The sequence below is a fragment of the Haliotis rubra genome, unplaced genomic scaffold, assembly GCF_003918875.1.
Source record: "Haliotis rubra isolate DU_JTF1 unplaced genomic scaffold, ASM391887v1 Scf7, whole genome shotgun sequence".
NCBI classification, from domain to species: Eukaryota; Metazoa; Mollusca; class Gastropoda; order Lepetellida; family Haliotidae; genus Haliotis; species Haliotis rubra.
The window spans coordinates 2,329,163-2,347,278 of NW_025767412.1; the positions used below are offsets into that span (position 1 = coordinate 2,329,163).

Below are 18,116 nucleotides of genomic sequence, written 5' to 3' on the forward strand. Positions count from 1 at the left end.
GGAAATAATTTAAATAAGTATTCAAATATCGAATCGAAATAGTGATAATTGTTATCAATTTTTTTTTAAAAGTGTCAGATTCAATTATCATTGAATCGAACCGAATCGCTGCAGCCCTAGTAGGAGTACTTTAGCAAAATCAGCAAAAATAGACACATACTAAGGGTGGCGAACCAGACCATGTGGAAAGTGAATATGGGTGAGAACTATTAAGCTTCCAACATCCTAACCATTGCTTTGTAACATGCAAATTGATGATACAGGGCTCCAGATAAGTGCCGTATCGGCGTATGTACCGATAACAATACTGACTGACTGACTGAGTTTAGTTTTACGCCGCTTTTAGCAATATTCCAGCAATATCACGGCAGGGGACACCAGAAATGGGCTTAACACATTGTGCCCATGTGGGGAATCGAACCCGGGTCTTCGGCGTCCGATAACAATAAGCACGATACAGTAGGAAATAATTTAGAAAATGTAGCAGATACGCACCACAGCAATGGTGTACGGTCTTAGAATCATTTACAGACGTATTTATATGAAACAGTATTGTTTTATTGTTTATTGACCTGTTTACACAAGAGTAGCAATGTTGCGGTGCATATATGAAACGAAACACAAGATTACTGATACTCCATTAAATTCCATTCAGTACTCTAAATGTACTCCTATTGTTTTCCAGTACTCCTATATTGAAAAAATAAGGAGTACATACTCCTGACCATGAAACATTAGGAGCCCTGTGATATCCACAAAGCTATTCATGTTTTCCTGTCCTCGCCTGTCGTCAAGAAAGTAGCATCACATTAGTCAGTGTTCCTTGCTGTCTGTATCTATCCTACCTTGCCGTCTGTATCTATCCTACCTTGCAAATGCATTCCCCGGAAGTCTTGTTACAGGCAGAGGCGAACCCGCGGTCCACGCGGCAGTTGCAGGGTCCACAGACGGGGTAGCCGTACCACGATGCAGGACACTCCATGGGGGCAGTCACTTCGCAGTAGTCCCCACTCTGCCGGGCCCCACACTCACATGAGTAGTGGTTCCGCCGGGTGTTGGGACGTAGACATGTGGAGTAGTTCTGGCAGGGGTTGGCACTGGAACAGATGTCCTTACAGTCGGGGCCGATGAAACCTGGAACAATACAATATGGAGATGTTTTCAGAATTGTTACCATGATCATCATGATCTGATCATGAACAGAAAGTCAATGGTGTCCAGGACTCCGTTCCCAAAAGACATCCAAGCACAACAGTCACTGGTCTACCTTTCAGTATGGGAGTTCCAATCACCCCATCACCAAGACAGTAGAAAAGACAACCGCTTACAAAGAGACTCCTGTCCTGCAAAGTGATCTCAGTGGTAGATCTACTAGTGGTGTTCTAGATTGGTCGAAACGACCAAGCAATCGATCACATTTTCTCATAATCGAACACAAACGATTTTGGAACTGCTGTTTTAGTCTTTGAAACACTTGACGATGGAACATAACATCCATGTTGTTAGGGTCTGAAAACTTTCTTAATTCTTAGAAAACTCACTTCACAAACTGAAATGTCATGACTGAATATTTCTTGAAGACCCCAGAAGGTTTATGTTCATGATATATCACCATCACTTTAAAGTAGCAGGGTGCATCATGTTATACATATCTGCAATAACAACCTGAATAGGAAAATCTGAAAATTGACGCTAACCAATTTTTTATCGCTGATTGTTCGTTGGTAATGAAGCAATCATCAATTATGAGATTTCAACCAATTCCCAACACTAATAACTACTGTGTCCTATGTCAAAGTATGGAGCTACGATCACCTCAGCACTATGCTGGCTTTGTGCAATAGGCCCTGATCATGAATATACAGACTAACTATGTTGATCATGAACACAAGATAATAATGCCCTGATCATGTATATATATCATAATGCCCTGATCATACACATAAATTAAATGGGCCCCCGTCAAGACTGCCGCTGGAAGACAAAACATTCACTGGTCCCTGGTATAGGATGAAAACAAAACGCGGACCGTATTATTTGTGAATTGAAATTGTTCAAAGCGAAATTAACATCTGCTAAGCAGAATGTACCACAAATGATGTTGATATATTTACTGATGTTTAAAACAATCTGCAACACAGGTAACTGCATAAACACATTCAGATATGATTAACGACCAACTCACCTGGTGGACAATCACACGAAATATCCTCCCATTCGTCGATGCAGGTGCCGATACCACAGGGGGTTTCCACGACACTTGTCCACGCTGCTGCACCCCGCTTCCACGTTGTTCTCGGTGGGATTGTTCAACACAGTGTTGGCATTGTTACCCATACGTATATCCTGGAAACAGAGACCACAAGTTACAGATGGGGACAGTGGAGGAAGGAAAATTACACATTGCTCATGTCAACACTTGCTTCTTTTGGCGGACACTAAATGTAAAACTACAGCTACATTATGTCAAAATATTCCGATATGAAAGACTTTAAGCAGTGTTTTTGAAATTCATTCGGATATCAACATCAGCCGTTTTCACTCCTGTCCATACTTCTGTGCTGGGTCAGTGTCACTTGAGTGAGTGAGTGAGTTAAGTTTTACTCCGCTTTTAGGAATATTCCAGCAATATCACAGCGGGGGACACCAGAAAAGGGCTTCACACATTGTACCCATGTGGGGAATAAAACCCAGGTCTTCAGCGTGACGAGCAAACGCTTTGACCACTAGGCTACCCCACTGCCGCCAGTGTCACTTGAAGTGAAAGACATCAAATGGTATCTTTTATACATTATAAGTTGTTCACTGGTCACAAGGGGGGCTTGGGTTGATGTACCCTCGATGTTTGTTTATAATCCCTGAGCCCGAAGGTATTTATCTTACCGAACACCTTATGTTAATTTTGAATGCAATTTTGAATGTTTGAAGCACGGGTACAAATCTTTTTGTAGCCATCACTAGATTTTGCTGACAAGAAAAACAGATTTAGAGTTATCTCCCTTCCATCGATTTGCATTCACAAAACATCGGTAATTTCTGTAGATCACATACGTTATTCAATGTAATTCGAGATAAAGAATTACTACCACAAAGTACCAAATGAGTTGCCATTGACAGCGGGGTACACTGAAATGTTACGCGCTGTAAGCGGGGTACATTGAAAATAATATAAGAGCGTTCAGACAATCAGAAAGCGACATTTATGTGTGAGGTAAGATAAATATACATGTTTTCATGTGGTCAAGTCTGAACCAGTGAATCTAGTGATTAGGATACAATGACATGAAATCAAGCAAGTCTCACAGCCTGACCAAGAACTATGGGTGCTTACACAGTATCCTCAGTGTCTAGTCACCAGTGAGTACTGGGTACCTGTTCTCTGACTGACACAGGTAAATTCCTTACCTTGACACATCCATGAAAGCCATTCTTGATAGCTTCATTGCCTTCCCGTGTAGCCCCCACATACACCATGCTGACCACACTGCTCTTTATGGTACTTGCTCGCTCCACCTCCATCTGTCGATACAATTAACATGCAACTTGACTAAAATACTGATGCATCCAAATTTATTGTGATTCTTTTACAATATGCTACCTAGAAATAATAGTGCTTGTGGGTTTTTTTCTGTAAAAATCTAATGAATATGTCAGAAATGTATGAATGAAGAAATCTATTGCAATTATCCCAAACTAAGTAATTTGAAAATGAAGTCAAGTTTGTATATTTGTATTTATCAACTCAGGAATTTTGAGTTATAAGATTTCTGCATGAAAATAGTGAAGTCTAAACCAGACAATCCTGTGATTGATATTTAGAACAACAATCCACGCCATCTGGCTATCAGGTTAGTGAATAAGTGAGTGAATGAGTTTAGTTTTACGCCGCTTTTAGCAATATCCCAGCAATACCACGCCGAGGGACACCAGAAATGGGCTTCACACATTGTACCCATGTGGGGATTTGACCCCAGGTCTTCTGCGTGACGAGCGAACGCTGTAATCACTAGGCTACCCCACGCCCTGTTAGTGAATAAGACCTGATCAGTCATCGGTGGATCTATTCTCCCTGGTATCATCGTGACATCACAATCCCTTTCAATTATACACCACAGAAAACTTCAGTCCATCTTCATGCTTAGTGGGAGGTTCACTGGAACCTAAATATCATATTTCCTTGGGAGCTTGGATTGCAATCTGAATGCTAAAGGCTTGGATCTGGCAAAAGTTAAAATGGTCACCTTGACTTCACTTACACTGAGCTGTCCGTAGTCGAGGGTGAGTTCTTGACGACCTTGGAACCAACGTGACTCAAAGTAGTGCCACTTTCCATCATTCACTTTGCGGAAATCAAACACGATTTTGGTTGACTTGAAGTTATATGTGATGAAACCATTCTCAATCTGGAGGGTGAAAAAGCAAGGGTTTTTTTCTTTGTTCAAGATCCAACAAAACAATATGAAGTAAGTTTATATTGAGCTAAAAAATATTGTGCTTCAAAAGGATCAGAAGGAAGTTCAAATATGGCGAACCCTGAATGGTAATATGCACGGAACAAATACAGGAACTAGCCATTACAAAGCACAGAACAAAGACTAAAAAATCCCTCAAACTCCTTCAAAGATCAAAGCCATCTATATCCTACCATGATTGTGACTTGACCAACACTGAGATTTATCTGCATGAGGGCGCCACTCTCAGCTCGGGTGCGGAAGGCCAGACCGTTGTACCACGGGAAACTGACTTTGTTATTGTTCTGGCCAAAGTTGGAGTAGGACAGGTAGCCATTGCCCTTTAACTTCCTCGGGGACTCAATCACTGCAGGAAGAAAGGTTACAAAAAATGAAGGGACTGGAAAATAAACTCATTGGAGAGGACAGCTGTATGAATTTACAGAGTGAGTGAGTTGGGTTAATGCCAAAGAAGGAACATTTACAACTTTATTGAAATCCATCGAAAATCCATGAAGTGAAGGCCAAGGTGGGTGGTTGTGGCTGTAGGTAAGTGTTTCAATTAATTTGGAAGCCAGAAAGGTGAAGTGAAGGCCAAGGTTGTGGTTGTAGTAGTTGTGGTGGTTGTGGCTGGTAGATGTGGTTGTGGCTGTAGATGTGGTTGTAGATGTCGAGGTGGTAGGTGGTTGTTGGATGTAGGTATGTGGTTGTAGATGTCGAGGTGGTAGGTATGGTGGTTGTAGATGTGGCCTGCAGTTATATGTGGTGGTAGAGGTGGTAGGTATGTGGTTGTAGATGTGTGGTAGGTATGTGGTGGTAGGTGGTTGTAGATGTCGGAGGAGTGGTAGGTATGTGGTTGTAGATGTCGAGGTGGTAGGTATGTGGTTGTAGATGTCGAGGTGGTAGGTATGTGGTTGTAGATGTGGTTGTAGATGTCGAGGTGGTAGGTATGTGGTTGTAGATGTCGAGGTGGTAGGTATGTGGTTGTAGATGTGGTTGTAGATGTCGAGGTGGTAGGTATGTGGTTGTAGATGTCGAGGTGGTAGGTATGTGGTTGTAGATGTCGAGGTGGTAGGTATGTGGTTGTAGATGTCGAGGTGGTAGGTATGTGGTTGTAGATGTCGAGGTGGTAGGTATGTGGTTGTAGATGTCGAGGTGGTAGGTATGTGGTTGTAGATGTCGAGGTGGTAGGTATGTGGTTGTAGATGTCGAGGTGGTAGGTATGTGGTTGTAGATGTGGTTGGTAGTTGTTTTCACAGCTGTGGATGTGGTTGTTGTGGAAGGTGGTTGTGGTTACCTTGGCTGCAGTCCTTGCCACCGGCCTTGTCTCTACATTCACAGGTGAAAGTCGTCCATCCTTCCTTGCATTTACCTGCGATGAATATAATTCTTGTTTCAGTCATTCCATAATCCACGTGTTAAGGTTTACAACAGAACTAAAACATAGCTTTTGTCATTTGTCACATATGACAAAAAGTTTTACAAACCGACAACCAAGGAGCTGATGAGCTACATCTTTCTTTGCACAGGCACTCAATATTCCACATCCTTCATCCACGCCTTATAGGATATTTCTGAGACTTGTCCAAACAAAAATAAGGTTTCTAGCAACATTTGGTAATGCTCCTTCAATATGATAGATGGGGACACAAGGGTTTGACACATTGTATCCATGTGGGGAATCTCACACAAACACTGTAACTACTAGGCTACCCAAATACAAGGGTAAAAAAGTGAGACAATCATATTTGCAACATCATTACCCATACTGCTCGTATAAACAAAATATGTGTCACATTATATTTAATAAACAAAATAGGGGGAGATAACTGAAACTGACCTCCATATTGGCATGGCTTCTCAGAACAAATGGGTTTCTTGGCAGAACACCCTGCCTCGCTGCCCTTCCCTACGTAGGAGACTGACGAGTTGAGGTTCAGAATATCGTGGTCGATGTAGAAGTCCTTAATGCAGCCGACGAAGTCCTTGTTGACGACTTGGAAGGTGGTAGGAAGCGACGGCAGCCCCCCGACCTGGAGGGGGGCCGGTCAGATCCAGAAGGCGATGACAAATCTTTGTGGGATTCTCACATCTAGGAAATAAAGGATGTTATTGCAGTATAATAACACTGGTAATAAGTGAGTACATATGTTACTCCATGTACAACATAGACCTGCCTGACAAGGGTACAAGAATCTGTATCAAAACATCGCACTCACAAAATAAAGACATTGTTATCCATAAAGTTTGTCTATATTGTACTTTTCAGCTTCTAAAATGCCACTCAAAGAAGTTATTCTATGTCCAGTTAATAACTAGAGTTCAAAGAGTGTTTCCATAATGGAAAAAGGTTATATGATAGATGCAGCATTCTAAAACAGAAAATTAACTTCACCTGAAGGAAGAGAAAATAGATGACAATGTGAGTTCTTGAGATTGAAGCAGGATGCAAATCTAATGTGAAGTTAACATCTTAAAAGACTGACACTTACATCTTATCAAGTACTGTTGCATTGCGATCTGCACATGAGTAGTTCCCCAGCTGGTCATGGTAGAGAACGGAGACAAGTGTATCACAGTCTGCTCCAACTGTCACGGTTGCTTCCTGGAGGAGGAATAAGTATCATTAGTCAGAGTGAGTGAGTTAGTATGGTTTAACTCTACTTTTACGCAATATTCCAGCAATATCACGGGCAGGGACACCAGAAATGGGCTTCACACATAGTACCCATGTGGGGAATCGAACCCAGGTTGTCGGCGTGATGAGCCAACGCTGTAATCACTAGGCTACCCCACCGCTCACATTATTAGTCAGAGACTACACATATATGCAGGTAGACACTGCTTGCAAGGTAGAAAATGACTTGGCATCTTTCACATGCCAAGCCAAGGTTATAATCTCTGGGTAAACCAGTTTCCGACTCACTCGGACTAGTTTGTGAATAATGCTGAACACTCATTCAATATCAATGAACTTTTTAACCACATTCACATAAACAATAGTCTGATAAGAGATATAAAAGTATTATTTTTATTTCCATCTAAATACCTTTTATGATATTTAGATTTCAACAAGGCAACAAGGACAAAAAATTCAAGTCAGTAAACAAATGATTATTCTTATGTCAACCTTGTACATTCCTAAAGAAAACAAACCCTTAATATTAAAGTTCACGTGACAGAATGGACAGAAAAATTACTTACTCGATTTAGGAAATTGACCTTGACCTTCATCCATTCTCCAGTGTTGACTCCGCCCCTAACGTAAGGATTGACAGTTGTGATGTCAGCACCGAGGGAGAACGAGAACTGAATCTGCCCATCAATAATTTCCAGGGCTATAAAATCGTGGAGTTCATTAAATCGGCCATTGTAGAAGAGCAAGCCATTTTTCTCCTGCGTGGCGAATCTGCAAGAAAATAATGAGGTGGTTACGATCAGACAGCTGACATTTTATCTCGATGCCTGCTCTTGCATCTTGCTACAGAAGTCATAGCTCAAACTGATTGAATGAAACCTCAATACTGCCCATTTCAACCAATTCAATTTGACATGAAACATGATAATTTCATTGTAAATAATCTTGACTGAATATAATATTTCAGCTTATGAATTAAATGAATCACCTTTAAAGTGCTGAAACACTGAAGATTGAATTTATTATGACTTATTATGAATCATTGTTTCACATTATCTCATAAACTACAATCAGTACTGGGACTACTGGGAAGTATTAATACATGAGCTGTTTGACTTATGTCTACAGTTGTATTTTCACAAATAACATGAAACAAATATTGACTTTTAATTATCAAAAGGAGGGGGGACTCCCTCACAAGTAATATCAATAAAACCGTGGACCAATAATTCAATTCTGAGTCTTTACAAGTACTTCTACTGGCAACATTAACTCTTCACTCAGGCCACTACAGCTCCACAGCACATTCAGTGTTTGACTCGGGTTATATGGTCATGCCGATTGTGGGCTAAGGCAATGGCCGAGCACTCTCCCGACACACATTAATGACTCACAGTGTGGTCTGCTTCCACTATTGATTGCTGTTCTATGACACTCTGGCCATGCATGTGAAAATCAATTAATAAGAAGCACTAATTTAAGGCCACATTGAGTGCATTTGTGAACAATGTGAATCAACAGAGAGTCTGTGAGTTGTCAAATAACGCGAATCGGATGCCTGTTGAACTGGCAGCTGTGATTGAAGACACGATCTCTTTGGAACCCCATAAATGACAAAATTGAATTAGAAATTGTTGTCATTCAAACCATCTTGTCACAAAAATTGAGATAATTTACTGACAACACCATCAGACTGAGTATTCACTGATGAAGCAAAAGAATATGTATGAAAAGAACCTGGGCAATCAGGAACATCCTAGATATAGAAGGGATTTATCTTCTCCTGCTCAGAGGTAAATATCAAGTCTGCAGCAAATGTCACATAAATTTCCAATTTGAACAAGGAATCACAACATTCACAACAATAAGAACAGTAAAAAGATCCAGTTATGAGAAGCATGATTGTTTCCAAAATTGCCAGTCTTGAACAGTGTTTGGATACAAAATATATTTTATAAAACAACTCAAAAAACAAATTTGTTGACATAAGAATGTTGAATCTTCTTGTTATTTCACATGTTTAACACTGGTATCAGCAATATTACAGCTATATCACAACCAAATCAGGCAATATCAGTCATATCACAACCAAATCAGGCAATATCAGTCATATCACAACCAAATCAGGCAATATCAGTCATATCACAACCAAATCAGGCAATATCAGTCATATCACAACGGCCAGACAAATCAGAGGGTGATATTATGAGTATACCACACATAAACATGACATAAGTAAACCACTTCACTGAACCTGGTCCCTATGGAGTTTAGTCAACACTTACAAGTGTAAGTTACTTGGGACCAATCAAATCCCCAAAAGCCCCAATTTGAACTGCATAAGACCTCGTTAGGCAGGTGAGAACAGCTTACACTCAAGCCAGGTGTGCAATATTTACCCTATGACACAATCTTCCAACAGATGAATTTTAATAAGACCACTGGCATGTTATCCTGAAAGCTTCTGGTATCCCAAAGCGAAAATCCACCGTAGGAATGTAACTTTGATTTCAGCGGTAGACACATGCCCATGCATTTGAAGTCAAGTTTAGATGGATTAAGTTAAAGTAGGTCAGATTGGCTGATAACATTTGTTCTTTCATCCCAGCTCAAGTGAACATAATGCGATTATACAATGGACATAACTGCAGTGTGATATGAAATGCTTACACATGTGTTACATTGTTAATCACAAAGATAGTCATTGTCTAGGTCCTTCTCACAGTGCTGTAGTTCGAGGACAATGGTGGCACGGTACTTGGATACAATGTAACGCTCTAATGAAGAAGGATAGAAGGCAGGACCATCTGAGTTGCATTTTTTAAGGACTGAAGGAGGTTTTTTGAAAAATAAAATAACATCGTAACTCATTTTCAAACGAGCTCTGCAGCTCAACTGAATTATCAAGAAATAATGGAAGAAATGTTAAGTCAGAATGGAATAAAGGAAGTGACCTACAAATACATGCTTAAACTTATCTATACACTGTGCCTATTTCAGCACTTCTTATGCTGAATACTTATACAGAAACATTTTGCACAACCCACGAAGATCCGGGTTAGAATTGGTCTCCAGCAACCCATGACTGTAGTAAGAGGCAAATAACAAGATCGGGTGGTCAGGCTCGCTGACTTGGTTGACACATGTCATTGTATATCCAAATTGTGTGGATCGATGCTCATGATGTTGATCACTGAATTGTCTGCTCCAGATTTGATTTTTTACAGACCGCCACCATATAGCTGGAATACTGCTGAGGTGCGGCATTAAACAAAGAAAGAAACACATTTTGAACAACAGTTTAACTATAGTAATATGAATTAGTAGTATAAGCCACCATCAATACAGAGCTGAAGGTATTCAAACGCTGGCTCGTGTACATATTTTGTTTTTCCCAAAACCTTTCTCCAACTTCTATTCCTTTTAGATCATGTTCCAGCAGAGTTATAAGACAAAAAAAATGAAAATACTTGCTAATCGATTCATAAAATAAGTTCTTGCTCTTTTTGTCCAATTCCTGATTGACCACATATAACCAGGTTATATTTACAACAGGGACACCAGAAATATTCATCTTTCTGCACCATGGGGACAGTTACATTATATCCTGCTTATGGAAGTAAGACCAAGAACATGCCCATTACCATAGTGTACCAAATAAACACTCTTGGGCCCACTTGTCCAAAGTAGTTAGAGAGCAACTACTGCCTTAATTCCAACACTTCATCAGATTTGTGACAGTTGATGCTAAATTTATGCCATAGAAATGGACCCAGACAGGCACTTAGACTGTTACTTAGTCTCTGAATATATGAATTTTTTCTGAAACGCATTATTCCATTTAAACTGAAAAGGAACCCCATTGAGATGAGAAATTCATTCTTGAAAATTCTGTGGAAAATCTAGACATGCTTCAATTAGTACTTACACACTGCTCAAAGGCCTATAAATTGAAACATTGTCTTCTTGGAAGCGTGTGTGAGTGAGTATAGTTTTATGCCACTTTTAGCAATATTCCAGCAATATAATGGCAGGGACACCAGAAATGGGCTTCACACATTGTACCAACGTGGGGAATCGAACCCAGGTCTTCAGCATGACAAACGAACGCTTTGACCATTAGACTACCCCACCGCCTCCATTGAGATGGAAAGATTCATTCTTGAACCTGAGGAAAATCTAGACATGCTTCAATTAGTATTTACACACTGCACAAAGGCCTATAAATTGAAACATTGTCTTCCTGGAAGTAAACAATGAGTTAGTCAGTGCGTCAGTTGGGTTAAAAAATTCAGCAATATTTCAGTTATTTCACATACCCAAAAAGCAGGTTTTACCATTACTACTGCTCACAGACATCATTCTTACAAACTTTGAATCCTAATCAGGGCAAATCTGGAACCATGATCATAGGTTCCAGGTGCACCTAAGGGACATAACCCTTGATGCAATACTCCCCAATCAGCAGGATAACCCGTGTTTGTATTGTCTGGCCAGAACAGCAACAGTGTGCTGGCAGTGATGGGAACAGACCGGGGAACTCATCTTTCTGAGCATGAAGGTTCTGCATACCACTAAATAAAGTACTTGTTCACGTATCAAGCATCAGATAGGTGTAAGTTTACTGTATCATTGAAATCAATATATGTGTATCAACATAAAATAATTGACTGGCATATTACGCAGCCGCCTGACAGAGGGAAGCACCGCCACAAATCACTTTGTTCGCGCCAGGCACACGACATAGCAGACAAATACAACCATAAGCCTGAGTATTGATTTTTCTGATGGCAAATGCTCCCTTGCTTCAATGTAGAGAAGTCAAGTCTCTCGAGAGTTAATCATGACTCTCACGAACACTACAGAAAGAAATTCTTCGCATCCAAAAAACTGGCATACTTAACAAATAGACTGTATGTTTAATACTGAGGGTAAATTATCCCCCCTTTGTTTTCAACAGTAAATTCTGTCTTGCCAGTATATATAGGACTTCAATGTCAAGACATTCTCAACAAACTAATATTTTCCAAATCTGTGTTGAATAGAAATTATTTGTTATTGAATATCTTCATTTTATGGCATAATGAAATACCATAAAAACTCATTAATTATTCTTGTGTCTTGATCTAAAAGAACATGTATTGGGAACTCGTGACAAGGTGAGTCATACACCTCATTCAGCAATATTCCAGCATGATCAGTCAGGGCTCTACAGTGCACCCATGATCAGTCACCAGGCTTTACACTGCACCCATGATCAGTCACCAGGCTTTACACTGCACCCATGATCAGTCAGGGCTCTACAGTGCACCAATGATCAGTCACCAGGCTTTACACTGCACCCATGATCAGTCACCAGGCTTTACACTGCACCCATGATCAGTCAGGACTTTACACTGCACCCATGATCAGTCAGGGCTTTCAGGGCTTTACACTGCACCCATGATCAGTCACCAGGCTTTACACTGCACCCATGATCAGTCAGGGCTCTACAGTGCAGATACAACAATAAATAGGAAACATGGCTATCTAGCAGACTCGTGGCATGTAAAAATTCTGTTAAAAAAATCATCAATACATTCAAGGAGGAGAAATGGTTTAAAAACAGGTAACAGTCATTTTCATCTACAGCATCACATGCTTGAGTAATACCCCTCTATAATACATATATAGTTACTTCAAGTTACTATTATTAGCCTAAGATCGGACAAGTGTTCAAATAAACTGTATTCAGAATAAAGTTGGGAAAACAGACTTTGTGGAGAAATATATGAAGTATTTAAAGAGAGCTCACACAGTCAATGACCTCATTCCCAGCAGCTATGAACTTTTTACACATAGACTTACCTGTGATTGACACGGCGGCTATGTGTCATTCTAGGAGTGGAAATAATCAATAGTATCTGACAACGGTATCAGTCATGGCATAATGGGGCAATTCAGAATGATCCCTGTTGACAAGCTTATGAATAAACAACCAAACACTGTTTCAATTCACCTCAAATTTTAAATAATTGTTTATTTTCAAATGGAAAAAATATTTCAGTAAATATATTACTATCCCCAGTGAGTACCTATGAAACAAATTCCAATCTGCATGAGTCTCAATCAATTATTAAATGCCAATATAATTAGTTATTATACTTTTTGAAAAGAACATTCAATTTAACCAAGAAATTACTGAATTGAATATGCCAAAAGTAATTTAAAAATCAAATAGAACTCGATAATATCTTCCGTAAAATGTATTTTAGAAAATTGCATTCAATGAAGCCATTGGAATTACACACAAAAACTGTCAACTTGAAAAGCCACTTTATAAGCAACTATTGCCAGTGTCCAGGAAAGTAGCATCAGTGCTGGCTGCCATGATGACACTGTACAATGGGAGGGAGACATGCTATCTGTGATCTCTGAGCCGCATTATGGACGTTTGATCACTCAGATGCTCCATCATCATGTCGGAGCTAATGGAGCCAATCGCGGGACATCTAGGCCGGCCACAGTAACAGCAGCAGTAGCAGCAGCAGTTTCTTGATGCTACAGACACAGCACCATCTACATGACACACTGATACTTAAGATTGTCTGGTGAACCGGCTATACAGGAGTTATATCCAACATATTCTCACTTGTTCGCATATTTCAAAAGACTTCAATTTTTAAAATTGTCACTGGTTCTTCTTCTATCAAATTGAAAAATATTCCACTTTATAAATCTAAAATGAATAACTCATTTTCTTTCACAAGATTTACTCTTACTGACAAGTGAACAATGATAGACACAATAAAAGACAGTGATCGTAATTAGCTTCATCTCTGTAAGGCATCATGGAAGCCCAACTATTAAAGTAATGGAGTCCTTGCAATAATGAGGTGTTGAAGCTCTGCCGCCATCAATCTGACCAACACCACCTGATGCTTCAAGCACAGCAGAGGCAATTAGCACTTCATTAATTAGAGGTTCGGTCATGTGAGAGGTCAATCTCAGACTACAATTAACGAGCAGCTTCATTGAGATTCCATGACTCAAGATGCAGGTGGTCGTGTCATCTATCCCTGAGATACTAGCATCCTCACAACTCTTTGTTTCTCATCAGGTCCTGACATATCCCACTGTTTTACTTGACATTGTTACATTTCCTGTCACAGAACCCCAACCTCAGGGATCACCATTAGTAAATGCTGATGCAAATTGCCCAAGTTAACAGGAAAACCTATTTATCCCAGAAATAAGGTGATATTATTAAAACAATTAATCAGGAAAATAAGAAAATATGGAGCCAAGAACAAAGCATAATTCCAAAGCAATCTAGATTTGGGCTAGTTTCTTCTTATCAAATTATTTCTTCTCTGGGGTCCGAGAGATAGTTATTCATTTTGATCAAGTATAGACAGAACATAATTTCCTGCTTCCTCCTGAAGAACTAATTGTTTGATTGGTTTGCTGATTATAGCGTGACATCATCAAAAGAGTCAACTTGAAGCCATAGTTGTGAATGTGTCCAGGTTATCTATGATAGACATAATTCACTGGATAATCGAAGATAGTTCAAGATGGCTAGACTCTTCTGTAGGCAATTCCTCCACCATCCTGGCACTGATCTGACCCAAGCCTCCATCTTGTATTCATGGAAATGACAACGTTGGTGTTACAACTACTTTTAAATATTTAAAGATCCCAGACATCTGTGACAGCGATGCATTGTCTTGTCTGACCACACATCATGTAGATGGGTAATTATTCCACCATACAGGATGACAAATTAGTCCCTTTTAGTCCATCAGTAACATGGCTGCCCTACTTAGGGAAATATCATTATTAAGTCCTGAACATAATGGATCCGTCTGCGTCAAAACGGGCAACTGTTGGCCCCTACTAAGAACTACCAGGCAGGAAGAGTGCCACTTATTGTCACAATAACCACAGTGATGATTTACAGGCAAATTATTAACGAGTATGGTTTGTACAAAGTGCAGAATTTGATATTTTTTATGCACAAATTGAGAAAATACTTAGTAACATAACAGAGTCCTTGTACATCAATGTACAATTTGGTATATTACCAACACAATATATCCTTGTTACAGTATAATCTACATATTGTATAATTTGGAACATTACTTTCAGTAATTATAAGGCAATAATGAGTAATAATGCACGATATTGTAATACTGTGTAATTTCTTAAATACTGCATGCATATTTGTATGCAAACAATTGATAACAATTTGGGTTTTGGTGATTTGTTCTGCTTATTTTACACAAATACAGAGTTGATCTGAACCTCTGTTAAATTAAAGAGCTCCCTTCGGCCTCAGACTGAATAAAAAGCCTTACAAATTACATCAAGGACGTTGTTATTCTAAACGACCAGAAAATCAACAGCCATGTCAATAATTCAAAGAATTTATTGAAAACAAGCAGAACAATTCTACAACCATAATCAAATAAACAATCCCTGTGTCATGAAATTCAAGTCATTTGTCATTTGAACCATGCCTTGTACAGCTATGCAAGGCCCATCTCAAAGCCCCATGATGAAGCATGGAATTAAGGACAAAAACGAATGTGCAAAAATATCTTTGATGTATAAAAAACATTGAGCTGATAAATGAAATGGAACTTGTGACCCGGGAAGCCAGTCCCAATATATTAACTGTCAATTTATTTCAATGTCAAGACTTCCACAATCTCGTCTTTATGGAATTCTCAAACACATAACTAGATGATTGCCTGTTCCTTTGCTGTGGAGAAGACATGTTCTGTGCTGTTACAGCTATCTGCATTGTGTAGTCACTTTTGTTAATTACAGATAAAGTGTTGTTTTTTTCAGAAGAATAAATAAAACCCCAAAGAGAATAAATACACAATTTGGTGTCAATGCTATCAAAAGCCTTGTTCTGTTCAATACTGTCTCTAAATTATTATGCTAGTATGACGATAGTTGCTATTTCTACTTTGAGTGAGTGAGGGAGTCAAGTTAAGCAATATAACAAGAATATCCCAGTTGACACCACAAATGGGCTCCTCATAGTGTCCCTATTTGGGGATTTGAACCCTGTCCATAAGCTTCTCCCACTACCACACATTACGAGGAAAAGAGACTCAGGTTCTACAAGGCTGGAAACAGTAGCCAATGGGAAGTAGTTTAACAAAGATGTTTGTCTATTATTCTGCATTTCTATTAAACAGGGATGAAATATTCTCAATTCATATAATCACAAAACAAAATAAAAAAACTCAACTGCCTTTTTTTTCTTTTATGTATTTTTGGGTCAGTCTGACTCATAAATTATCTAAAGAATTACAACAATGAATTCAAGGAATATCGCTGAGTGATTGTTGTTTTATGAGGTGGTAAGCAATATTCCTGCTCCATCACTGCACACTGTAAAGAATCCAGGAACCTGTGATTGTAGCGCTGTGACAACCCTAAGGTACTGGAGCTACAACTGTCTTTATGCTAAGATCACTTTGTGAAGCAGGGCCCTGTTTCACAAAGCTCTCGTAAGCCTAAGATCTCGTAACTTTTCTCGTAGTAATCGTACCTCCTGTACTGTAGCATAGACTTACGACAGTCGTAGCGCTACGAGAGCTTTGTGAAACAGGGGCCCAGGGCACAGTCCTGTGTGGTCAAACCGGCTGATCAATAACCACTCGTAATACTGAGACATGCCACATAATCAGACAACTCATCGGAACCAGCCAATCATCATGTCGTACTTTAGAACAAGAAAGAAGCACATATTCTGAAAGGAATCAATACATCAGGTTCAAGGTATGACTGCTGAATTTCTCTTTCTAGTTTCAGTTTATTGCATGTCAAGGTAAATTATCTGACGGAGAAACCCTACTGAATGCCAAATTTGCACTTACTCCAAGGTGATGGTGAAGTGGTTTCTCCGCTTCAAGGACGGGAAGGACAGGAAGGACCCCTTGCTGAAACTCCGCTTCGTGAGGCGGCAGAACTTGTCGTAGTCTTCAGTGGAGGGGCATCCGTCACACCTGAAGCCCCCTTTAATGAGGGGCACACATCGGGATGGAGGGTGACACAGGTAAGAGGGACACGTGTCGAACTTTGCGGTCTGATTCACTTCACAGTTGGTCCCTGGGGTAGATAAAGTATGGATGATCATGACATTCTTAGGGTGAGTGAGTGAGTTTAGTTTTACGCCACAGCAATATTCCAGCTATATGATGGCAGTCTGTAAATAATTGAGTCTGGACCAGACAATCCAGTGATGAACCGCATGAGCATCGATCTGTGCAATTGGGAACCGATGACATGTGTCAACCAAGTCAGCGAGCCTGACCACCCGATCCCATTAGTTGCCTCTTACGACAAGCATAGTCGGCTTTCGTGGCAAGCATGGGTTGCTGAAGACCTATTCTAGCCCGGATCTTCACGGGTCCATGGGTTGCTGAAGACCTATTCTAGCCGGATCTTCACGGGTCCATGGGTTGCTGAAGACCTATTCTACCCCAGATCTTCACGGGTCCATGGGTTGCTGAAGACCTATTCTAGCCCGGATCTTCATGGGTCCATGGGTTGCTGAAGACCTATTCTACCTCGGATCTTCATGGGTCCCAACATTCTTAGTTAACCATATACAGTGGCATTATCCAGATTTCCCAGGTTTTCGACCAAAGTAAGAATCCCTTTCTTTTTAAAGCACCTCATTCAGTCCTAAACAACTTTTCCCAATCCTCCCTGATTGCTCATGTATATGTGTCTACCTGCAAATGACTCCAGTATACGTATCTCCCGGTAAACAACTCCGGTATACATGTCTACCTATAAACAACTCTGGTATTTATGTACAGGGCTCCAAATAATTTTTGAACATCAGGAGGACGTACTCCTTATTTTTTCAATATAGGAGTACTGGAAAATTTTACATTTAGAGCACTGAATGGAATTTAATGGCATATCAGTAATCTTGTGTTTCGTTTCATATATGCACCACAACATTGCTACTCTTGTGTAAACAGGTCAATAAACAATAAAACAATACTTTTGTAGAC

At 39.9% G+C, this 18,116-nt stretch overlaps 1 protein-coding gene across 1 annotated transcript in view; it reads right to left on the bottom strand.

Annotated features, from left to right (window-relative positions):
* Positions 1-18,116, bottom strand: part of LOC124258592 (cadherin EGF LAG seven-pass G-type receptor 1-like) — a 74,783-nt gene that overhangs the window by 21,171 nt on the left and 35,496 nt on the right. Inside the window, 12 exon segments of the mRNA XM_046692658.1 lie at positions 869-1,134; positions 1,268-1,343; positions 2,203-2,346; positions 3,406-3,519; positions 4,257-4,403; positions 4,646-4,818; positions 5,749-5,823; positions 6,292-6,493; positions 6,495-6,543; positions 6,944-7,056; positions 7,656-7,860; positions 16,968-17,199. Coding sequence (XP_046548614.1) covers positions 869-1,134; positions 1,268-1,343; positions 2,203-2,346; positions 3,406-3,519; positions 4,257-4,403; positions 4,646-4,818; positions 5,749-5,823; positions 6,292-6,493; positions 6,495-6,543; positions 6,944-7,056; positions 7,656-7,860; positions 16,968-17,199 — 1,796 coding nt within the window.